Genomic DNA, 24,435 nt, shown 5'->3' with positions numbered 1-24,435 from the left:
GCTTTCGAATTCAAAGTGACGCTCGAAGCACCGCAGGTAGAACAGCAGCGGACGGTCCCAGTCGCTACCAGAAGCTGTTTTGCTTCAACAACGCCTCTGCTGAAAGAGGAGCCAGCTACTGTGCGATACATTGCACCTTTCCCCACGCTTTTTCAAGTTTGTCCAAAAACAGAATTAAGGGTAACGTTAGCTGCAAAAGAAAAACTATTTGAAAACAACTGTGCTGATCTGCTGTCTTGCAAATTTAACTGCAACAGTAAGCCATACACACACTGTGTTTTACTCAGTCAAAATATTTCAAATAGAAATGTTACGCTAAACTTGTAAGACAGAAAAATACCTAGTGGAGCAATGAAGAATTCAGGAATTTTGCTGCTTTGTGCCAAGGAACAAATTTCCTTATAGGTTAGCAGCAAAAGCATCAGCTAGGGCTTGAACAGGATTTAATTCTCAGCTGTAAATTCACATTTTGGTTCCACACACATTTCCTGGAAAAAAAACCAGCCTGACAGGTGTTGGGTTTGTTGTTTGTTGTTTTTTCTATTGCAGAGTGATCACCGTGGCTTGAACCCAAAACTGGTTCCAGCCTTTCTACCTGTTTCTAATGTGAATAGCACGTTAGACAGGCTCAGCTCATATGCTAGGTCAAACTCAAGCATGTAAGAATTGCTGCTAAAAAAGCAGCCGGGAAGGTGGATTTGAGCACAGTATTTAAATGCTCAGCTGCCTTCTCTTGTGCACGTTATGCTTCAAGTAGTTTTACTTCTTCTACCCTCCCAGTAAGAACTACAGTGATGCCCTATCTTCAGTTATCATAGGAAAGGAGATTAACGACCACAACCGTAGGATACACCATTTACAGCTGCCAGTACAACAGCAGGTAAAATAAAGACGGAGAAGGAGGCCCGTTTTTCTTAAATAGGCTATTCTGCAATCCTTTCAATCCCCCAGGTGAAAAGGAAACTTAAGAAATTCTCCTTAAATAAAAGCTATGTACAAATTGCACACGTTGCAAATGGAGCACTGAGATCAGTTACAGAAAATAAGATGTACAGTCTTCACTGATAACATCTCTCTTGCTATAAACAGCGATAAACAGCATATGCTTTCTTCAGATGTCAGAACCCAGCAAGACTGCAATATTATGTACACAGGGCTTGTTTGCCTTCTGCCTCCCGCAGCGGAGTCCCTCCAAACTCTGTTTTCGCTTCAGAAAGCTGTGCAGCGACGTTCCCGCGCACCGCGTCTCTCCTGCTCGGCAGATCACAAGAGAGCTGTCATTGCTGTCTGGCTTATCGGTTTTAGGCAGTCTCTGGGCGTTGAGTAACCCTCGCTCCCGAGGGCGTTGGGCTGAGGTTTCTGGTAGTCCGTGCTGTAGCTCACGGAGGTCAGAACACCGTTAACTTTGGGTTTGTCGTAGTTTATGACACTCTGGGGTGTCTGATAGTCTCCGTTCCTGTTATCGGTCTTACATGAACTAGAGAAGCTGCCGGCAGAAAGGGAGTGTTTCTGAGATGAGAGGACAGGTACGTTGTAGCCGTTTTCAGAGGGGAAATTGTTTTCTCTTGTTACGTGCCGCTCTATGATGGGGGTGGCATATTCGGGCTCTTGGCTGGTCAGGGGCAGAGCGTATTCGTGCCGGTTAGCTCTGTGCGGACAGTGGTAGTGGTTTTCGAACTCTGAACTCCCCCTTCTTCCCTCGTCTTTGGTGTCCATGGGTCGAAAAGTAGATCCTTTCCGTGTTACCGTCCCAGTCCCGATCATGAGAGGCTGCTGATAATCTAAAAGGAAGCACGAACTGCTCAATAAGGCATAGATTGGTTATTTTATGTATGTAATACTTACGCATAAGTAGGTATTTTATGTTGAAAAATGGCTCGGTTATTGTATCAAACGCATGGTTATCAGGGGTGTGAGACAACCTTTCCCCAGCGCTGGTCCTGTAAGCTCCTTCAGTGAGCAAGCGTTGCAGAAGGTTGCTCTTCCACGGAGGAACTCCAACCTGCCACCTCTTTTCCTACTGCCTCCCTCCCTTTCCCCACCCACCCACCCAAATAAATTAACATCATTTCTGGAGTACACTCAAAGGCCCTAAAAAAAGAGAGAAGTCAACAAAATATTAGCAACAAACTGGACAAAGGACATTGCACGAAGATCCACAAAGGCGAAGTTCTCCAAAACAAGTGTTCTACTTTTGGAATAATTAAAATGCCCAGAGGAGTCTTAAGGAGCCTGACCAAGCGCTGGCTTTATTTAAAAGGCATCTCGCAGTAGCTGAGTGACAGGAAGGATGAAGTTAGGCGGAACAGCAGCCAAGAGAGTCAAGGGAAGTGTGAAAGGCGCTAAGCCAGCTCAGCGCTGCTGCGGGCGCGCGAGGGGGACCAGCCGTGGGAGGAGAAGCGGGACCGGCGCTGCCGGGGGAACCGGGCGGTCGTCCCGGTCAAGGGGGACAGCGGGGACGGAGCTGGGGACGGGCGAACGGCCCGAGCAGGAGCAAGGAGCGAGATGGAGGAAAGGCGGCCTCCAGAAGCGTGGTGTTTGCACCTCGAGTCGAGGCAGATGCCAGGCTGAAGAAGGAGATCTGGACTAAAAGGGTTTTCAAAGAAATCCAGTAAAACTCTTATGAGAAAATTCAGCGTTCTAGCTTTCTCACTTTGGTGCTAGTGACAATCTCTTACGGATGCATACGGTGGCCTGAACAGCTCTAGTAAATGACACTGCTAAAGTATCATGTTTTGATGCAGGCGTGAAGAAGTTAGCTCAGTTTCTGTTCTGGCATCGTGGTTCATCTGACATGAGCGTCGAATTCGATCCCATATGTCCTGTGAATCTTTTTGGCAGTTCCTGGCTACGTCCCAAACTTCAGCATGTAGGGTGAAGGTGTTATGATATTTCACTAAGTAAGTGGTGCAGCTCTCCCCAGCGTCGCTGCTGCCATCCCCAACAATCTCCCTCGCCCAGGATGAAGCATCTCGACTTGCTCCTGGCTGCCTTGGGGACCAGCAGGCAGCTGGGGATTCGAAGGGACGGAATTGCATGGAGCATGTTAAGCTGTATGCAAGTTGCGCGCTCTCTGCGATTAAATTTTTAAATGGCACATTTCTGGGCTGCGTTCAGATTTTTATTTTGTGTTTCTTATTTTTAAGGAGACTGTAGGTGAAATGCTAAGGCTGGGGAGCTGCCTGGCCAGGCTGAGAGTTAAGACTTCCCACAAACACGGCAGGAGTGGAGGACAGAGAGAGCAGAGGCTCCCCAGGCATGGCCAGGGGGGCCAGATAACTGTGATTTGTGAGCAACCTTTATTCACTCCCTTTCCTTCATGAAATAAAACTGCTTTATAGGTCTCTGCATATTTATATTGAAAGTTTCTGAAAAGGATTGAAACCATCTTTGAAAGATATCCAGGGTAGCACCATATGGAATTACAGTAACCATCCATTTGTTTTTTAAATGTGTTTGCCAAATGCATTGGAGAAATTCTAAGGAATTTCTAAGGTCTGGAGGCTGGAAACAGCAAATTAATCTTTCTGGAAGATTGCTGATCACTGATCCCATGAAATGGCTGGTCTCGCTAGCCTCTCCAGACAGACTAAACTAGGCAGGGATAAGATGTGCTAAGAGGATGAATTAAAAAACCATCCCTTTGGGATCCAAATAGTACTGATGCGGGGATTTGCTCTATCCAAACAGTGACCTGGAGCCAAGGTAGCACAGGAGAGAAGCACTGTGGTTGGTTTTTTTTCCTTCTATCTCATCTACCTGCTTCCACTTCAGAGGGTCTCGTCTCCAAAACAGTTCAGGCACCAGGAAAGCTGCACAGGGATCTCGGCACAACTTCCAGCTGGGCATGAAATCCCACCACAAACCAACTAAGCAATTTTTCTATTTGCTCAGCAGCAGGGGGCATTATGTTTTGTTCCATTTCCAGAGACATTTGTGTTTAAATCGAAACACGAAAATTAGTCAGCAAAGGCAAACTGTCCTATCCTAGGCACATTCTTGCAGTGCATCCATGCCTGAGTGCCTTCCCCAGTTACCTTCAGCTCGTAACTATTTCAGAGTCAGGAAATCCTTCCCAACAACTCCAAGAAAAAATTTCCAACATAGCTTGCATGAGAGCTGGAGCTTGTAACACTGCCGGCCCATCCCTCTCCCTGTTACCTGCTCTGCGTGCAGAGCAAAATGAATCCATCGCGTGTTACCTGCCATGTCACTGGTGACCAGATCTAGTTTTTGAGGTGTCTCCTTCTCATTATTATAGCTGATGGTAAATTCAGTTGACTGATGTCTGGTGAAGGGCTGCTTGATTTGTTTCCAACAACCTATGATAAAGATATAAAAATAGAAGGCTTAGCAGCAAGTTAAATGCTCGCAATCAGAAGACTTACCAGAAAGTTTAAGTTTTGGTGTACTCATTGCTGTCAATATATTAACAGCAGCTTGTTAACAAGCTTTTCTTGTTAAAAAGCAAGACTAAAATGGGCTGTTTGTAAAAAAAGCCCCCTAAATTTGGAGGGTGAAAGGGAAAAAGTGAATCATCAACTGGGATTTCCAAGTGAAAACAAAACTTTATAGAGGATTTTCTTGGCAAGAAGGGCTCAAACACTGTAGGTGTCTGCAGTGATTCTTAAAGTGTATCAGAAAAATACCAGCTTTAAATCAGTTACATGTTTTACCATTGCGTATGTGGCAAAAATAATGTTTAAAATGTCTTTTTTTCGGTAGACTAGTATGGCTTCCATTTCCTTGATATCTGAGCACCTGCACTCATCAATTAATTTGTTCTCACAACATCCTAGTCAGACAGAAAAGAAAAAAATCCACAGTGTCAGGGACTTGCCTGGAGCCTGCGACAGGAGGTCTGCGGAGAGTTGGGTTCAGCTCCCAGCTTTCTAAGTCCCAAGCCTGGGTCACGAGGGCTTAGGAGCTTGATTTATGAAGCACGCACACAACAAATGAACTGACTGGGTAAGAGGCTATCTCCAATTTCTTGGGATTTGTCCTCATTAGCAAGTGAGAAAGGATTATGATGTGACCTTGAAAAATCATATTAGCAAATATGATGTTAAGTACAAATTAATTTTCTAATGAGGGCAAGCTGCAGTGGGTAACAGCATTCCTTTCACTGACGTCAGCATCTGCTGAGGGCTGAAATTTCGGAGCTGAGCTATTGCAAGGCACTTGTCAAGAGACATGTGAATTGCTTGGTGGTTTCTTTTTTTATGGAAAGCCGCGATTCAGAAGGATATTCCTCTATAGAGTTGGTTGGCCAGGAAAAACAGCTAAACCCCAACTTCCAAGCTGATAGGAGACCGCACTCTAGAAAGCATTCTTGAGCAAGACAAAGAATATACTTCACCAGGGTTTTGCAGGCATCTCCTAAAGCAGAGTCCTCAAGCCAACCCCCTATATTCAGATTTTACACACAAAGTACAATTCAGTATTGTTAGGCTGTACAAATACAGTCCCAACCAGGGAGGGCAGTAAGATGGAAATATTAAAGCCATAAAAAATTATTAGCCCTTGCTCTCTTAGAGAAAGGCAATCCCCTCTGCTGTGGGGAAGAGAAAAGGAAAGCAGCCGTTTTCTGCAAAATAGGTATTTTGGAGGAGGGAAGGAAAGGGAGGGCACCTGGGAGCACTCTTATATGCTAATTTATGCACTCTGTATAACAGATCTTTTGCTAATTGCCTTTCCGTCATAGAAACCAAATTATATTGTTTCTTTGGGCACGGTGCTAGGATGACACCGGTGGGACTATCGTTTGCCGTTTCCCTTGTATGAAGAGGTGAATTTGAACGAGGAAACGTGGATGCTATTTCATAAACATTTCATGCTTAGTTGCATAAACCCCTTCCTGTCGGCTCAATGGACAGGACAGGAGAAGGTGCATGATTCTCCACTAACCTGATTTCTGAGCACTGGATAATCCATAAGAAAGTCCTTTGGCTTCTCGCCTGCGGGGAGAAGAAAGCATTTATAAACATCTGCACTCACAGCATTTCAGCTTCATGCCTTAGCTCCAGCAGAGAGAGCCTTTGTCTTTAGCAGCTGAGGACGACACTTCACTTTTGAGTTCTTAGAGGCTGGTGTTTACTAGCACGTAAGGTATGCAAACCAGCGTTTTGCCGCTTCGGTTTTCCCCATCTATATGCAAGTTGTGAGTGCTGGTGTTCAAATTTCTTGTGTCTGGCACTCATCGATTTGATTTGTCCATGTCTATATGTGTCACTCTAGGTTATGTTTTGTGTCTGCTCTTCTGAATTCTTTGGCTAGTTTATAAGTTTACTGGGAATCCCGGACAGAGCTGGGTACCGCTAGTGATGGAGCAACATCACCAGAGCATTGCTTATACTTCCAAATACCCATGGGCTGACAGAAGCATTTCCAGGCTCTACATGGAAGTGCAGGTTCATACCCATGGACATCTAGCAAGAATCCCAGTTAGCAGTGCTGCTTCCCTTGTGAAATGAAGTGGCTTGGGTTTAGCTGCTTACCAGTGTATGTGTGCAACTCCTTACACCTGGGCTTTGCTTTCAGCCTGCTAGGTGAAGTGCTCTGACTTACAGGACTGGGAAACAGAAACACAACAGGAGAGAAATAAAAGCGAATGATCCAGATAGATAGCTCAAATCCTCCCTTCACTGAATTTTTACTTGGCTTTGGTGTGGAAACTATTCTGTCTTCGATTGCTTTACACCTTAGTATTTGTGGGTATATGTAGGCTGAAGAGTTATATTGGACAGTAAATTGGGGTGTGCAGTTCTGACCTGCTTTACCTTCGTTTTTGTCCGGTTAGGGGAGATGTACAATAAGAAATACAATTTACAGAGACACGACATGAGGTCTACTTAAAAGGAAGACTGCCGAACAGGATCAATTTCTAGCTCCCTGGTAAAGAGGCTCTGAAAGAAGGCACGTAGTTGGACGTGCTAGCTAGGTAGCCACAAATGCTTCCTATGAGAAAAGCCAGTATCTTACTTGCGTAGGGCTGCACAGATACAAATTCCAGAGAACAGGAACAGACACAGCACGATGAAGATGGGGACAATTATAGCTGTAAGCGTTAAGCCTGCATGAGAAAAAAAAAAAGGATAAAAGTTTAAAAGGTAAATTACTCTGAAGCTGGTAATTTTTACTACAGAGAATACAGCAAAAGGCAGATAATCTTGCAGGAATGCTCCTTGTAAGAGAGCATGAAAATGTAGGACTATAAAACTGCAAGACCACTCCTCAGCCATACTTGGTTGCCATGTACGTATGTGGAAGTGTTGAGATGAAAGAGTTACATATACTTTCTCAAGGCTGACGCTTGACTTAAGCACTGTATGCATACTTAAAAAGAGCACTTCCTTCTTATTGCCTTATTTCTAGGTAACTTTTAAAAAGCCACTTACTCACTCTGTTTTCAGTTGCTTATAAAACTGCCAAATGAGGCTGCAATTTTACATGCCAAGTATCTGGCACATGCTGAACCGGTTGAAACATTTCAGTCAAAATAGTTCAAAGGTTTCCAGGAGTGGAGCTAGGGAAAAACCTGCTTAGCCCCTGGTAAATTCTAACACAACACGGTTTAGTGCAGGGATTTGAAAATTAGCAGTGGGGTGGCTCTTGTGTCAGGAGTGCACCATTCGCTATTCCTACAGACACTTACCAGGCTGTGAGAATAAGGTAGTACACGTGTCCACAGGGTATTTACAATTTAGCAGATGAAATCTCAGTAGGTTTCATTTTCAGTGAACATGGATACAATTTACCCATACCGCTGCACAGGTGAACTGAGCTTGCTCTTGGCAAGAGCAATGCAGTTTTAGAGGAGCTTTTTTCTTACAGTGATTGCTTCTTATAACCAGGGTGGTTGTTTTTTTTTACAGAGACATTCCTACAACTATCAGCTACCTAATGGGTAGCAGCATTTGGTGTAGTGGGTCTGGTAATTCCTGCCTGGCTATGCGTCCACTAAACAGTCGGTATAAGCAAAAATTTTGTTTGTTTGCTTTTTAAGATCTAAAAAGTTGGCTCCACAACATGGAAGGATGAAGACTGCAAATTCAGGGAGAAGTATGCAAACGAAGGTTGTCTGAGCCCCCATGAACACAGGCGTTATGGAGAAGTGTTTAGTTACACAACCGTGCGCTACTGGATGCTGCTTGGAGCTGGGGACCTGCTCTGGGGGGAGTCATGGTTGTGTAGAGAGAAGGTAATTTTTGTGAGACCACTGCCTCACGTATTACAAAAATTATAAAATTATAGGAAGAGGGTGAGGAAGAGCTCCTCAAAAAAATGCTGATGAGTGCTCAGTATAGTCCCCTGAGCCACCAACCAAGCATGGCAAATAAAGCAATATGACAGGGAAACCAAAGCCTGATGTTTCACACATCAAGGAAAACTAAGGCTTTCCGTCTCTTTCTGTGGCTTAAGACAGAAAGAACCTATGCTCCTCCCTCTTCTCTCTATGGTTAACCTTTAATCAAGTCTGAAGGGAAAATAAAAGTTTTGGTTTGTGAGAGAGCTTAAAGTTCCCTCGGGCTGGGCTGAAGACATGATGCATCCTAGAGAAAGTGCAGTGCTAGGTAGCGTTACCCAAGTTAGTTTCTTCCGATGGGATGGGCTCCGTAACAGTCCTGTCTTCCTTTCCAAGGGAGGTTTCCGTGCTCTGACTCGGTTTCTGCCACATTGAATGCGTAAATGAACTATTAGCTGCAAAAGAGAAGGGAGCATCAGTGGCACTGTGGTAGCAGAGGGGCTTTGGAAGCACCGTGCCCGGGCAGTGCTGCTTACCCCATACCTTGCATTATTCGACAACCCATCAGCTCAAGCTTCAGTGCTATTCTTTGGTTCCAAGTTTGAGGGATAATTCGCACATAGCGGGCCACTATCGGAGGGATGAAGTTATTGCGTACTATGTCACCGGAGTTGGAGTTCCCTTGGAATACCTGCAATGAAACATCAGCATGTTGTTTGCTCCATTTTAAAAGTCTGTTTCTTCAAAGTGCTCCTGACATCCAACTTCAAACTTTGTCATTATCCTAAAACTAAAATATATTGATAATCTGGGATGCAGCCACAAGATTTCTGGAATTGAGACCTCTGGAAAGAAATAATCTTTTTAGTTCTGACAGATATCGCATTCTGCTGTTAGCTCAGAGAAGAAAGATTATCACTGTTTCAATGCTGTGTAATTTCTAGTTAATGTATGCTGGTATAGTGATATAATTTTTGATTTAATAGCACTGCAGCACCCTTAATTGGGCAACAGGGGATAAAAATGTAAAAAGAAAAAATTGAAGTGAAATATTTCTAGATATTTTAGTAAAATGGTCAGTTTTCTGTATCAAGCTTGAGGAGTGACTATTAACTACATGGTTGTGTCTCCTTTTCTGTATTTCCCAGAATCAGTTCAGCCCGTGTGCAGAACAATAGTCCTTGCAAAATTAGTTCTCGGAGATGCTTCAGCATGATCGAGGAGAACTTACAAGCCCGATGAGGTAGGGAAGTGAGCTCAGCATATCTTAGATAAAATGCTAGGCCACTTGGGATTTTGATGGGACAGGTTTTGTCATGCACCTTAGCTGAAACTAAGATCATATATAATAATTTAGTAAGATTATTTGTATATAACAAGTCATTGTGGAAAACTGCAAACCCACATATTTTAAATAGCCTTCACAGCTCAGCCACTACTAGGTTGATTTGTCACTTGTTGGGCCAACACCCCTCCAGTTTAACATTTGAAAAATATTAAACCAGTTAATGTTGCGCAGTGAAATTCCTTGCCATACAAGCTAAGAAAATCGGAGCTAGTAGGAAATCTCTCTACAGCTCTACCAAGTTTTTAAAAACTGCCGTCAGGACTTAGGACCGGGTAGAGCCTTATCCTGGGGCAAGCTGAGCTCCCTCAGAAATGATCAGTGAAGGTCTGACTTTGAACGCTGGGGGGGCAGGGAGGGGGGCTTTGGGGTTTCTTTTTTCTGTTTGAAAGGAAACTTGAGGTTTTCAAGGGAAAATGTTGTCAGACGAACCTGTGCAGCACATCCTTTGTCTGCAGGAACTAGCTGCACTGCTTTTATCTGTTACTTGTTAAAGTCGCTCAGAGTCTGTGAAAGCTGTTGTGCGGACAGGTATTGTGGTGCAAGAGCATTTATTTTACGTTCAGTTCAAATCCTGACAGACGTAGGCTGTGCCCACTTGTGTCAGCGAGGGGCAGGGAGCGGTGCAGTCCCTGGTGACCGTAAGAGAGCCCGAGCAGAAGCTGGGTCCACGGGCACAGCTCCACCAGCAGCCCTGTGCTTTTACCCGAGTCGGTTGTTTCGCTTGTTGGGGGGCTGCGTTCACCATCCCGCTGCATCTGAAGCCGAATCTCAGCTTTGCTGGTGCCGTACCGACCAACGCTTCTGCGCTGGTACGGCGTTCCTGGCACGGGCAAGCGCCGAGCTGAGCTAAGGCTTGCCCAAACAGCCTGTTGTACAGCTGTAATTACTGGTTTTTTTAAAAAGAAGGATACAGACATACACATGCCTCCCTGTGTGTGTCTCACAACTTCAGCAAGCCCTGGATAACTTCCTTGTTTCTACAAGCTCGCTATCTACTCCATGGCCGTAAATTACCCTGGTGAAGACAACCCAAGTCTAGACAAGTCTGAAACTCCTAATCATTCCTGACAGTGAAAGCCTGCCCTTCAATGTCAAGGCAGCGAACACATTTTTGCTCTGTGTTTTCCTACCCCTCCCACTTTCCCTTACCTTTTCTTCATTGCTCAGAATCCCTTTGTAAGTTCTCCATTTCGAGTTGTTATTTTTGTAGTTCATCGTAAATGTCTTCACGTAAAAGTTGAAATTCATCACCGTGGATCCAGAACCAGTGGTCTTAATCCCTTTTCACAAAATGCAAAATACGTTTTCATTTGTTAGGTGTCTGTTTTAAAGGAACATTTTCAAATGCAAACACAGAAGCCAAAACAATTTGGAGAACTTTGCCTTCAAGGTCTTAATTTATTTTTCAAACTATGTTGGAATTGAGTTTAAAAGTTGGGTGAAGAATGGAAATCAGTTTTAAATTGTGAATTTAGAGCAATGGAATTTTTAACAGAGCCCAGATTAATGACTCCAAAAACGATAATTGCGTTTTGATATTATGGTCCATATCAGCAGTCTTTACATCTTTAGCAGCAACTGTAATTTACGTTTTTACAACTAAACCAGGAGTTGGAAACAGGCGTTTCTTTCACCTGGGCCATTGTTTCAAAGGCTATGACTTTAATGTTTCTTATTGATTCCAGAACTGCATCATGAATAGATCCTAAGCAATCGTTTATCATCCATCCAGACTCTACCGGTCCCTGTGTAAATATTTTGTTCTGAGCCTAACAGCATGTTTACAGACCAGGCATGCATGACAGTTGAGTTCAATCCTATATCCCTATAGGAAGGCGAGTCTTGTGAATAGCCATGATTTTTTAAATAGGAAAATAATATTCCTCAATGCAGAACATTTCATTACATTTAATGAAAGGAACATTGCATTAGTGCGTTATTAGCATTTCAGCTGCATTCAGTTTCTTCTCCAGCTGAAACCCCAGCTTCTAATAACCAGAAAGTCACATACCTGTTATTCTCTTCTTCTCTCCCAGGTCTATCTCCAACCATTCACGATTGCTGCTGTGGTTAGAGGCCCAAGCCAATCCTGGGACTTGAAGCCAAGCCTTGTCGGGAGACCACTGGAATACTTGCCCAAATTCGTTGGTCTCCTCCCAGTAGGAAGATGCGGTAACCTGGCTCTTGGAGAGGAATCCCTCTTCCAGACTGAGAGATTTGTTGCAGCCTAGGAGTCCCCACACAGACAGGCAGAAGGAGTTATTTTGTGTTTTCACAGCATATTTTTATATTAGGCTAGCAACATATGAAGACCACCCACAGCAGCAAAGTCAGATGTTGTTTAATCTAGTGCTAGCCTGACGCTATCCATTAGCTGTGGTGTTTGCCAGTCAATTTGTAGTGGATGATCCAGTACCAGAGAGCTGCGGTCCCTCTCCTTTACCAATTTAACTCCTACATACGTGACACCTTCTGACTACATCTGCTATTTTTGCCATTTTGTTTTTTAATCTCTGCAGTTTTGTCTCATTCCTGTGAAGACTTCTTATATTTTTAAATTTTCCTTCTGAAACATAATATTTATGTTTTGAGATTGGCATTAACTAATTTTGCTGTACAAAACATTTCTTGGATGAAGGCACTGTACTGAAAGGAACACTTTACTGTAAATATTTCATGATTCTCACCTGCAGTTAGGGCTAGGAAAGTTACTCATTACAGAAGCTCCTTGATACTGCTGCCAAGAGGTGATATCACGAAGATAATAGCTGCAGGTAAGTATTACAAACTCCACCAAAGAACCCGCAAAATTTCTGCACATCAAGGTTCTTCAGAGAAAACAGGCCAGCGGAATAAGGTTTCAATGAAGTTAAAAATAATTCCCTGGCAGTTTCAAAGGCCTATACATGCCTTACAATTTTCAGTGGAATAGTAAATGATTTTATCTCAGATGACTGAAATATAATTCAAATGAACGAGCACGAACTTTTCCCCCCTCTTTGCTATGTTTTATGCAAATGAACAGCTTGACAGATTAAAGACGCTTTTGCATCTTGGAAAGTCATAAACAAAAACTCGTTCTGTATCAGTGCAATGTAAATATATTTTCATTCCTCCTATGTTTTCGTTCTCTTCTTGTATAACGAAGACAGAATTTATAAATGTCTGCAGAAAAACTGCTTTCATTTTCTGCCACCTAAAGTACATAAAAATGGGATTATCTGATTGCCATTTTTCATATGCTGGCACCAGAAATGTAACAGCAGAATACTATTTCTGTTTCTCGTCTATGTGCATACGACCTATTCCTATTCTGTGATTTTTTTTCTAGCTCACTTCACATTCCTTCAATTTTTTTATTCACTTGCCAATTTTAAAAAATTGCTGTCCTAAAATATCCTTCCTAGACACAGCTGACATTCTCCTGATTACTTTTCAAAACTTATACAGAAAATACTTAAATAAAAAGGTAAAATTTGAATAGCTAAAAATAAAGCCATTATTCTTACCATTTGAAGTAAATATAAACCGCTTATCTGACAGCGAACCGCTGTAAGAAAAGAAAAAGGTAATTCAGCCTTTCAGGCGGTGGTCAGGGGAATGCCGAGGTACAGTTTCAGAATCACTCTTTATCTACCAAAATATCTCTGGCCAGAGAGCCACTTACTTTGCTGGCTGCTTACTGACCCAAGTAAAAGCACTCTGTACATCTCTCACCATGACTGAATTCAGATCAGTTTTTAATGGTTTTGAGCACTTTTTATGCTTTAAAGTGACTCCCCGTCCCGTCAGCCTGTTACTCCTGCTGCACGCTTCTGCTTTTCTCCTCTCCGCAGGCTCTGTACCTCTGCGGGAAAGCTTTCCCCTTCTGCTCCTCCTCAGACCAGCAACATAAGAGCATTCCCAAGAGCCAGGATGGGGAAAGCAAACCGGGGCTGGCTCTACCGGCGGCGCGCTGCTCCGGCACCGGGCACAGGTCTCTTCTCGCCTACAGTAGCTTAAATTAGACCAAGGGCACTGAAACCCGCAGCTTCCTATTAGTCTAAGTCCGCATCTGGTTTGAAGAAAATCCAGCCTTACACATCGTGAAAGAGTTACGCGGGATGGTGACTAAACCGTGCCGGCTCTGGCCGTTCCTACTTGGGCTGCAGGTGTATCATAGCCAGACTGAATGAAAACTACTTGTTTTAACCTGGGTGGGAACCAGTTCTGTTAGAACCACCACCACCACCTCCCATCAGGAATGGTTCTTTTTGCTCCATTAACATCTATGGCTCCCCTTTTCTTCCTCCTTCTGACACGGGCTGCTTTGCTTCAGGAGAAAAACCTTTTCTTGGGCCACTCCATACAGCCCTGCACAATGCAGGACAAGATAAAATCACCACTGTAAGGGAAAGCTGAGCTTTGCTTGGCCTCCCATGGAGCCGCTTTCTGAGATGCCCCTGAGGTTTCATTCCAGAAGTGATGACTCTGCCTAATGAAAATCAAAGCCTGGGTTTTAACGTGAAATTAGTTTGGATTTCTTGAAAATCTGACCCTTTCAACGCTGCTGCTGCGATTAGCTGCACGCATCGCTTGCCCCTTTTCAAAAGCCTTGGCCGGCGTGACTGAGCAGCAAAACAGCTTCTGCACTTCATCGTCAAGACAGCTCCCTTTCAGGCTGCCCTTTGTTGTTGGCCACGAAAATTTCCCCCGTGGGCTAACGGCGGTGCCCACGGCTGTATGTTTCGAGAGCACCGCAAACGGGGAATAGGAAAGCGGTCCCACGTCAAGGGCAATAAAAACACTGCTTCTTTTTGTCACTGAGGGAAAACTAATAACTACAGGCAAACGAAGCCCTTCCGAGATGATGGAGAGCACTGGGAGGGAGCTGATTTATTTGGGCACGTAGGCGGTAGAGTACCTGGAAGGAGAAACTCAAGCCTGCCTTCCCTCCCACACCTTCCCCCCCCCGGGCAATCCTCAGGGGCGATCAGATGTGCTCTGCTCACTTCAAACCAGTTCGACATTACAGCCAAAACAATTTTTTGCTTTCTTAGCGAATACAAAGCAATCTGTTTCAAGAGAAAAGAAGAAAATAAAAACCCGTGGTGATCAGTAAAATCTACCCTAAACAGAAATCACAGCGCTCCTCGAATACTTATTTATAAGATAACGCTTTGTAGTAAAAAAAGTCACCCAGATCCCTTTCAAATAGAGGGCTGCAATTTTAGCAAAGAAAGGGAGGAGGTTAGCATTTCTAAGGTCTATAAAGCTATGAAATCAAGCTGAAATATTTCTGCTATAATTCTGCAAGTCACTGAAGAGGACAAACTAATTCAGTAAGTGGTAATTCATCAGTTTCCTAATGTGACAGGTGGCATTCATCACACAAATTTCATTTTGTCCTTTAAGGGATGGCATCGCCCAGTGCTCCTCATTTTCCTGACAACCTTCAGGATCCTGTCTAGCCAACAGTACTGGTGGCGGGACTGCAGGGGAGACCTGTGCCGGCAGCTCTGCCAAAAAAGGATGCTGCTTCCCATAATAAATTTCTGTTAGTATCAAATACTTCTTTTTTTTCAGAGTTGGTCTCAAGCAAGCTTTTTATAAGCAGCGCAGGTTAACCCCAAATCTCATCTTTCACAATTCACAAGCGTGCGGTCTCTTGCATTTTCAAAGACAAATGATTTCACATGCACAGACATACAGTCACAGGCCAGGTCACATTACAAAGTTAAACCCCCATATATTTGTCCTGGGGTATCAGAACTGACAATAAATCTGGCCACTTGATCTCCATTACAGCATTTGCGGGTGCAGGTCCACGCATGGATCATGAGAACTGAAAAACTCACAGATGCTGGAGCGTAACAAGCGCACTGAAAAATGGAGTCAGGGAGGCCAAGGTCAGCTCCTGCGGGCTGGTGAGCCAGCAAGCCGTAACTCCACCGTCACGTTACAACGCAAATATTTAACAGCTCAACGCACTCCAGCAGCAGCTTTTGATGAGGTCAGTTTTGGCTCAAGTCACTAAATAATTTAAACCTTTAATACTGAAATCCACTGTAAATGAGAATTTAAAAACTTGAGTAAGCTTTTATGTAAGGGCGTCTAAAAAGCTCTTAAAGCACTGCTGTCCAAGCACCAATTTTTTCTCACCAGCACGGGCTGCTCCGCAGGAATTTCTTGCAGCGTGTAGGTACCCCGAGGACAGGGAAGCCATGCAGCTTTGGAAATACCTCTCATAAAAGCCTTTATAAAGCATGAAATGCATGGGTTCATCTTCCTAGTAAATAGGCCCACTGTTTCTAGGAGCGCTTTTTCACGTTTTGAAATAAAAGGATTTCCCTGCATCCTCCAATTTCCCTCTCCTAGGATAACGGGCTCACACCAGCATTCGTCTGCGCCCGGGATTCTCCCAGCTGCCAGGAGCAGCAGAAGCATCGCGGGAAGGGCTGTGCTCACACTCCCATTTTTCTCAAAATCCGTGCCACCTAGTTTGCAGGCATCCCACCCAGTATGAGCCCGCTTACCTATGGCTCCCCATATAATGTGTAGAAAGCGACGGTTGTCTCCTCGGAGCAACTCGGTCCCTTTGAGATGTGCACCGTGCTGGAGGAGTGCCTCTGTCTGTCCCAGTATGCGGGAGAGCTATGGGGGCTGCGCTCCTCTCTCAGGGGCCTCACATTAAATGGGCTAAATTCGAGCCCTGGAGGCTGGCTCCAGCCTGGGAGTGCACGTTTCGGCTCTCCTTCAAGTAAATGGGACTTCCCCCAGTTGATGTAATAGAGACAAGTTTGCATCTCTGGGTATTTCCATCACTCACGTCAACGGTATAGGGTATTTTGCGAATGGCAACATTAAAAGGACGCTCAGCAGTTAAGGTGATGCATTAATTATGCAAACAGTGTTTTCCCCCAGCACGTGTATGTACATTTGCTGTCTTATACGCTTCATTCGTTGCCCACTAGCTCTTGTACCGTGAAAAAAATACAAATGGGAATCCCAGCTGCCTTTCATTATAACAGTTCATGCGCTACCGTCTGAGTTACTCCTTCTGGGATTCTCAAGGATCATGAACATACAAAAGCATGTAAATGGTTCTGTAACATCCTTCGATAAGGCACAAAATATTTAATTTAGGGTTTCGCTAAGCTGGCATGTGTGATGGAAAGAATTTGTATTATTTGTTTTATGGAGGGGCTTTGTGCCTGAGCTGAGCTCTCAGTCCTGCTTTGCTTGCAACAAGTTTATATTAATTTTCTTTGGCAATTACCTTTCAAGAAAAATAGAAAATATTTAGGCTTTATGGGCCTTTGGCTAGTTTTCTACAGGCTACACAGCTTTGTATACTCCAGTGCCATTATATATAAAGCATTTCAGTCTCTGCTGGAGTTTAAGCACAGCAACAGACCAAATGGATGTTGGGGTTTTTTTCATGAATGAAACCATGATTGTAAAATTGTCAGGAGGGTGTGAGAAATCATGGGAAAACCAGGAAAAGAGTATTAAAAAGACATATTCCCTTAGCTCTCATAGGCTATGGGACTGAGGAGATTTCCCTTCCTACAAAAAAAAAGCCTCATGTAAAATCCAGATAACATTTGAAAATTAAAAAATATAAACCAGCAGGAATGACAGAGGCAGTTGCTGGAAGGGCTTACTGTGCTGGATAGAGATTAGAGGATTTATTTCTACTTCAACAACAGTACAATTAAAAGTCAGAAGATAAGTGGTAAATATAACACCCTTGCTATAAATATCCTAAAAGAGAAAAACTCTGAACATGTCAAAAGCACAATGTTTGAGAAGTTGTTCATGAAATCCCCTATGGCTTAATGGCACTTTTTATTTATTCATTCTTCCTAGCTTTTTTTTAAACTTTAACATGAATTTATCATGATTTATTAGCACATCGATTAAAGGTGTTTGTTGCAGAACATCGTACTTTCATGTATCTGCTAACAAAGTAATTTGCAAATATGTTTTGGAAGGAATAGAAGGAAAAAAAAAAAAAAAAAAACCGCCCTACATGGTATAGCCACTGAAAACCTGGAACATTTTCCTATATCCAATGCCAACACCATTTTAATAAAGCCGTAGAAACAAAGCCCCTAGACTCACACCTAACACCTTTTCCTCCCCCAAAAAGCATCCCCACCTGCTTCTGCTGATCTGGGCAGCGCACTGTGCTGGGGGGTTTGCTCCCGGAGCCGGACCCACCAGTGGTACTCGCTGCAGCCGTACTCACTGGTGCGAGGGGGGTACTCACTGGTGCGAGGGGGTTACTTACTGGTGCGAGGGGGGTACTCACTGGTGCGAGGGGGGTACTCACTCGTGCGAGGGGACGCCGTTGGCCACGACGCCTTCGTAGCGGCTGATGCCCTTCTGCTGGGTGACGCTGATCTGACCGCCCAGCTCGTCCGCGATAACGCCTGCATGTATCGCCGACTTGCACAGCAGCGAGGTCTGAAAGGCAGAAAAGCCGTCAGAAGCCAAAGCTCAGAGGATCAATCTGACAAAGTGCTAATGCTTTCACTTCCAAGCCACTAGTATACAGGTGTTACAGCTCATAAAATCCGGCAAAGGCTCAAGAGGAATAAGAGGCAGGGGAGAGAGAAAGAGCAGTGATCTTTGAAAAAAAAAATGCATTTCCAAAAGCCACTTTTTTTTCAAATGACAAAGCAAATGATCTGCTTCTGAGAAGGTGCTGTAAGATTTTAACCTAATAAGTATTGTGTCACTCCTCAGGAAAACAAAGTCAAAGGCAAGGCAACTCTTCTTTGCAAAGAGAAAACAATAATTACTTGATAGACTTGCCTGAAGGCAGACCTGTCTATTACTGTGCCTTAGGATTTGAGTCATGGCACACATTAGGAGATTTGGCTATGTGTTGACTAGCTGCTGCTGGGTTTTAAGTAGAACCCCTTTGCCAGTATTGGATAATGCTGAAAAATACAGGCAGGACAAGGTGAGTGTGCCAAATAGGTGGCAATAACGTACCGCTGGGCTAGGGCAAGGCTGAGAAAGGCCGGCAGAAGGGTGCAAAGGAGACGTTCCCAGGGGCTGCTGGCAGAGATTGGTCTCCTTCACACCGACCCAGTTTGGGCTACTGCCACCCTGCAAGCTGGGGTGCCGGCTTGTCCCCTCCGGGGAGGGCTGGGGACCCAAAGGCAGCAGGTCTCCAGGGGACCCCCGCGGGTTCTTCCCATCAGAAAAGCTGAATCCCCCTTTAAGGTGGAGGGAAAATTTCTTTCAAAAATTCCTCAGCGCAGATAAGATCTGCATGAGGTCATGCCATGTGATGCTTTTCTTTCCTAATCACCCAAACGAAGGGGAGGAATAACTCCAGCTAATGAGAATGTACTATGGCATTTCTTTGTTTCTTCAGCTCTGCCACTTTCCAGGCTGGAGCGGCGTGCTCGAATAACTGGATGAACAGGTTAAACGTGAACACTGACTTTTTGGAAACTCAGCAACTGCTATATTTGTGATAGGGTGGGATTTTACTTCAGTGGTATGATTAAACTTACTCCACTGTGAGAGGTGTAAAGATTTCACAGGCATGACGGGAGGAGAGCACTGTGTGATGTGAACTGTGGATAAATGCAACCACTCAGGCAACTTCTTCGCTTTAAAGAACGAGCAAGAGGTTGGGTTTAAAGAACCCAAGAGGTTGGTGGTTATCAGTGGGATGTCATTAGGCAGTGTATAATATTTATTTCGTCTCAGAGCAGATTGCTGGGATACCGCAGGCATAATCTTAAAGAAAACCTGCATGTTACTGAAATGTGGGGGTTTTCCTACAAGAGATAACTGTAGAAAAGAAACACGCATGGACTCCAAACAAGTAAAAGCTGAAGTCGTAGGAATATTTGGTACATCTGTGAGCACTGCCTCAAGAGGGACAAACCCTATGCACGGTTTTTCCAGAAAGCTAGAAACCGCAAGTCAGTAGGTGTATTTGACAATCGATGGACTTTATTCTCACATAATTGATTGGTCTGTTTGAAAAGTGTCTCCCTGTGCTTTTATACTGATAACATACTCATATACTGATAATAAAAGGTATTATCTAACACAGCTGGGTAGAATTACTGACAAAAGTCAAACAGCAAAAGCTGAAACCAAGTTGTGCTACGCTTCTCTCTTCTGTCTTTATAAATTTCCCCTCATTATCCTGTGTACTTACATCTCTGTATCCCTCTCCGACATTCCCAGAGATGTCGCCTGCTATGTCTCTGCAGCCAGCAGGACAGTATCTGCTGTAGTGAGAGAAGAGAAGCTTGTTTAAAATATGAAGTGTAGTGATGATACACAGGAACAAACTCCTACAAAATAAATGCTCTGAAACCAAGAAACGTTTTAGCAGTAAGTTCCGGCTGATGGTCTGCTAGTGAGTCGAGGAGGTAAATAAACAGGCCCTTGAGTTCGTGAGTGGACTGCACACAGCAGCACACAAAGAACCAGAAAAGCAGTTTTGCAAGGGCATTTCTGTTTAATTCTCTTGTTCTAGAAATGCTACCACACAAGTTTTCAGCACAGCCCAGATAAGCCTACATGCCCATCCAGACAGCAGCCAGAAGAGCGCAATTTATTACCATTTCAAATCCTATCACAAAGTTCAAGGAACCAAGAAATTATAGCTTGTCCTCAGATAATCTCGTATCAGCTAGGATGTGATCTGCTCTCAGGAGAAGCACTGGAATTTGAGGCTACTTTGAATTTCAAAGTGGAATCTCTTTTCACATATACCATGTATATGTATGCCCTAACGAGAATCGCTGAGAGCTCTATAACTCCATTCCCGCACTTTTCCGGCCACAGACTTCCATCCCTTAGACTATTACAGCATTGGAGCTCAAACAAATTCACTTCTCCAGAAAACCAAGACTGTACCTGCCTTATATGACATTTTCTAACATGGGACCAGAAGACAGTTACAGCAAAGCAAGCCAGAGCGCAGAGAGCTGCAAACCTTCTTTACCTGTATTCAGCCTTTGTGTAGTGGTTTGCTCGTTCCAAACATGTGATTAGATCTGTGAAAAGTTTACAAATGTCAATCCCCATGGCAGGTTGTAGAAATACAGACAAATATTTGGCTGAACATGAAATTACATTTAAAGGCCTCTCTGTATAATACTTGAACAATTTTATTAAATAGAAAGGAACAGCTATGGTTTTCCCTCATTCTTTTCATCTCCCTCTTCTACTCTTCTTATGTCTTACACCTTCAACAAAGTTGCGCAGACCCCCAGAATATTAAATGTAGGAATCAAATCTTAATCTCTCCTATCCCTTCATCCTATCACTGTGTGGTAGATGCTGGAGCCCAGAATACAGTGGAGCTTCAAGGAAAAGGTACTAATTTTCTTGTTCACTGGGTTTGTATTGCAAATTATCTTGGTAAGATTTCAGCAGCTATTATATCTGGTTAATATTACAACTGCTTCTTGCACACATGCTCTTAAAAATATCATGGTTCTTGCTAATCTGGATATGTTTAGGACCAAACATTTGGGCTAAAGTCTGTGTGTGTAAAGAAGATAATGAAATAGGGGGGACTACGCCACTAATCCTTTAGTACTTTTGGATTTCACTTTACCTGGATGATCACTGCTGGCATAGGACAACAGAAAACCTCGTCCTGACACGTGGGATCCACTCTCAAAGTGAATAGTCGCTTCATTGCTATCCAGAATGATTTCTTTGGGGACGGGCATCACGTTACCACAGTATGGCCCTACAGACAGAACAAAGATGATTTCAAAAGTTTAGATGACGTAGTTAGGCTGGAATATTCTCATGATTAGCGAAGAGTTTCATAACACGCTCATTCTCCTTCAGTACCAATCCAAATGTTGACAAAAGGGTTTTGGCTTCAGTCCTTTACGGGTACGAGCTCCAAAGTTACCCTGACAAGGAGTGGCCAGGATCCAATTGTCTCTCCATGGCAGCAAGTCCAGCATCCACGTCTCTCAACACATAATCCTTAAGAGAATGATTAATGTCCTTCGGCCTTTGAAGTACAGCATGCTTACAACCAGCAGTAACTCATTAGAGAAAAGAACAGAACATTCAAAGGCAATCCAAGGGATCTACACAGGGTCCCCCAGATAAACTCTCCAGACGCGTACAGCTCATGCTGCTGTAGCACAGCAGCCGTTCAAGACAGATTAAGATCACAAACAGGGTACTTGGTTTTCAAGGAGCCGTGTGCCACAAGCCAAATTGTACTACACGGCAGTACCACTTTAGTCAGAAAATTTCTTAATTTATTTTCCTTTAAAAAAATCATCAGACCATTAAAGTATATGTTTCAAGTCTCTAGAGTTTTAAACAAAAAAGAGAGGGAGGGAAAGGGGAAGATGAAGGGGGTGGGACAGGAAGACAAGAGCCTTGCACTTCTACATTGAATAAGGTAAGAGTTTTATAGCTACCAACTGCAGTATCTTGGAACAGTCTTTGCGACACTCCTTTCTTGTGACAGCAGGCCTACCCAGAACTCTTAATAATTACATTTGCCTCTTCAGAAGTCAGTTCCCCAGGGGACCTTTCTTCTGAGATTGCCACAGTCTTCGCTCTTGCCTTCTGTCACCACACCTGGGTGCAAACACTTACCCACGGCTGCCCTCAGGCACAGATGCCACAGAAAATCCAAAGCAGTTTGGGTACACTTTTTTGAATTTATGAGGATGTTTACAATATAAACTGCTAAGAAGAGGTTTTTGTAAAATGGCAAACAGTTTTTTTTCCCAAGAGAAAAAACAAGCAAGACCCTTTATAAGCCCCCAGCCCATCTGTTCTGTTGAGGTGAATGACAGCTTTTGTGTCCTAAAGCAAGTCCTTGGGATGAAAAATGGTCACTTTGATTTTTCCTAGACAACCTCATTTTATTGGTGGTGGCTACTTTAGGGCAACTTGGAACTGACATCTGAGATAGATACAAGAAATTACAGTCACAGCACGACACAAATTTGATGAGTGGTACCCTTCCTAGCAGGCTCCTAAGAGCTTCTTCATTTTGCTTGACGCTCTTAGGGCGGTCTTTCCCAAATGCTTCATTGGCCTTATAACATCTATAAGATCAGCCTATAGAGTAGCCCAACTGGAACCAAAACCAGCCAGTTGTCAGCAGAATGGGACAAAGCAAAGGAGGAACTCTGTCTTTCAGCTTATAAAAATCATACAGCAAAGCCAGGCAGGCAGAGAAACAAGCGACAAGTGTGACATTTCCCTGGAGTACTCGTGTGTTGAAAATGACTCATGACTTAGTCAGAGAAAACAATGTCTATAAAAAGGGTTAAACAAATTGCTTAGGAAATGAACTTATCAAAAAGACAGCATCTGACACTGTGTCATACCAGACAACTGCACGAGTGATTTATTTGAGAAGGTCTTTTGTGTCAGATTGCAGTGGGAGAAGTAAAGTGCTAACTTAGATATTTTTCTTTCAAGAGAGAGAAGGGGGAAGAAGACAGGGAGGCATTGCATTTCTGCAAAATAAAACACCTGAGAAAGCTTTAGTCCTTTTCTTCTCTCAGGGACTGTCTCTACATATTTTCTCACAAGCGCTCTTTGGCGTTCTCCCTCGCAGCGATTGGCAGTGACCTATCTACTCTGTAGGTATAATTTAGATGGCTGATTCACTCAACCACACACTGGCTGGATCTGGGCTATGTGTCTCCTCCAGTAGCAAGTCTACATACGTTCCAGATAATTATACAAACAAATCACACATGTCATAAGCGAAAACCAATAAAATAAAATAAAAAAGTCTAGACACAGGGAGTTGTATAATCCAAACGAAAGCCAAAAATTCAGAAACAATCAGCTTAAGACATCAGCATATAACGCCTAAAGACAAGTGCCTACTGTTAAGTAATAAATCCAAGAAGGGTTACCAGGCTCTGGTTATCTTCTGCCAAGAACAGTTCTGGTGTACCGAGAGACTCCCATGGGTAGCTCAAAACTAATGGGGCTTAGGATTAATTCCTTAAAGGATATAGAAGCAAGAAAGAGTATACACTGAAGGAAGGAAAATTTTCCAAAAGTTTGTCAGTTTTCTGCATAGATTTGGGGGGCGGGGGGGGGACACACGGGGGGACGGACCCCGCATATATTAATACTACAGAACATTCACTTGTTATTCTGTTGCAAACTGAGAAAACCTTGCAATATATTTCAACACGTTTCTTCTCAATAATTCAGGTAATACCATATCAGCACTATACTGCCAGGTCTTCAGACTTGCCTGAGATCCAGCAGAGTTTATTTCCATGCTATCAAATACAGAAATGAGTGCTAAGAGTTAGGGTTTAGAAAAAAGTATAAGCATTATCTCACCCCTCTATTGCTGTTCTTAGAGAAATCGATCAGATACCGGTTTGGCTTAAAGGTCCTTTACTCCCTGAAAGAACTAGAGACACGTGCAGCCTGGCTTTAGGAAAAGCTGTTATTCCACTCTTTTCAGTGCTTATTGTGTTTAAAATGACCAGTGTAAGCACCTTTCTGATTTAATTTACCCAATAATATTGTTTTAGGTTTAACAGCACCTCTCTCTATTTTGCCAAGTTTTTGCAGAGTGGCCTTTTTAACATCGAATTCTCATTTCCCCCCTAATCAATTTATTTTACATTGGCGGTCTTCCAAGAAATTCCCCAGGGGGACAACTAGCGATGCATAGAAAACAAAACCGATTAAGGGTCAAGACAATTCTTTGGGTTCAGTTTTGACTGATTAGAGAATTTTATGCTTTCATCTGTTTTCTAATTTTCTGGAGAAAAATAACGTCTTTGTTTTTAACCACATGTACTCTTTCCTATGCACTTCCATACAGCAGTCCTCCATTTCCTTTAAT

The 24,435-nt window shown here is 43.4% G+C and overlaps 1 protein-coding gene across 1 annotated transcript in view; it reads right to left on the bottom strand.

Moving 5' to 3' along the window:
* Positions 1-934: 934 nt before the first annotated feature.
* The window catches only part of DCBLD1 (discoidin, CUB and LCCL domain containing 1), a 51,321-nt gene continuing 27,820 nt past the window's right edge, over positions 935-24,435 (bottom strand). Inside the window, exons 6-18 of the mRNA XM_010568778.1 lie at positions 21,181-21,318; positions 20,563-20,614; positions 19,768-19,840; positions 17,911-18,044; positions 13,103-13,143; positions 11,605-11,820; positions 10,743-10,873; positions 8,789-8,936; positions 8,584-8,700; positions 6,982-7,072; positions 5,908-5,957; positions 4,203-4,322; positions 935-1,781 (exon numbers count right to left, since the gene is read on the bottom strand). Of these exons, the coding sequence (XP_010567080.1) occupies positions 1,264-1,781; positions 4,203-4,322; positions 5,908-5,957; positions 6,982-7,072; positions 8,584-8,700; positions 8,789-8,936; positions 10,743-10,873; positions 11,605-11,820; positions 13,103-13,143; positions 17,911-18,044; positions 19,768-19,840; positions 20,563-20,614; positions 21,181-21,318 (1,829 nt within the window). The 3' untranslated portion in view covers positions 935-1,263. The remainder of the gene's footprint in view (positions 1,782-4,202; positions 4,323-5,907; positions 5,958-6,981; positions 7,073-8,583; positions 8,701-8,788; positions 8,937-10,742; positions 10,874-11,604; positions 11,821-13,102; positions 13,144-17,910; positions 18,045-19,767; positions 19,841-20,562; positions 20,615-21,180; positions 21,319-24,435) is intronic.

This window comes from Haliaeetus leucocephalus, unplaced genomic scaffold, assembly GCF_000737465.1.
Source record: "Haliaeetus leucocephalus isolate CR32 unplaced genomic scaffold, Haliaeetus_leucocephalus-4.0 Scaffold256, whole genome shotgun sequence".
NCBI classification, from domain to species: Eukaryota; Metazoa; Chordata; class Aves; order Accipitriformes; family Accipitridae; genus Haliaeetus; species Haliaeetus leucocephalus.
This window is presented reverse-complemented; position numbering and strand designations above follow the sequence as displayed.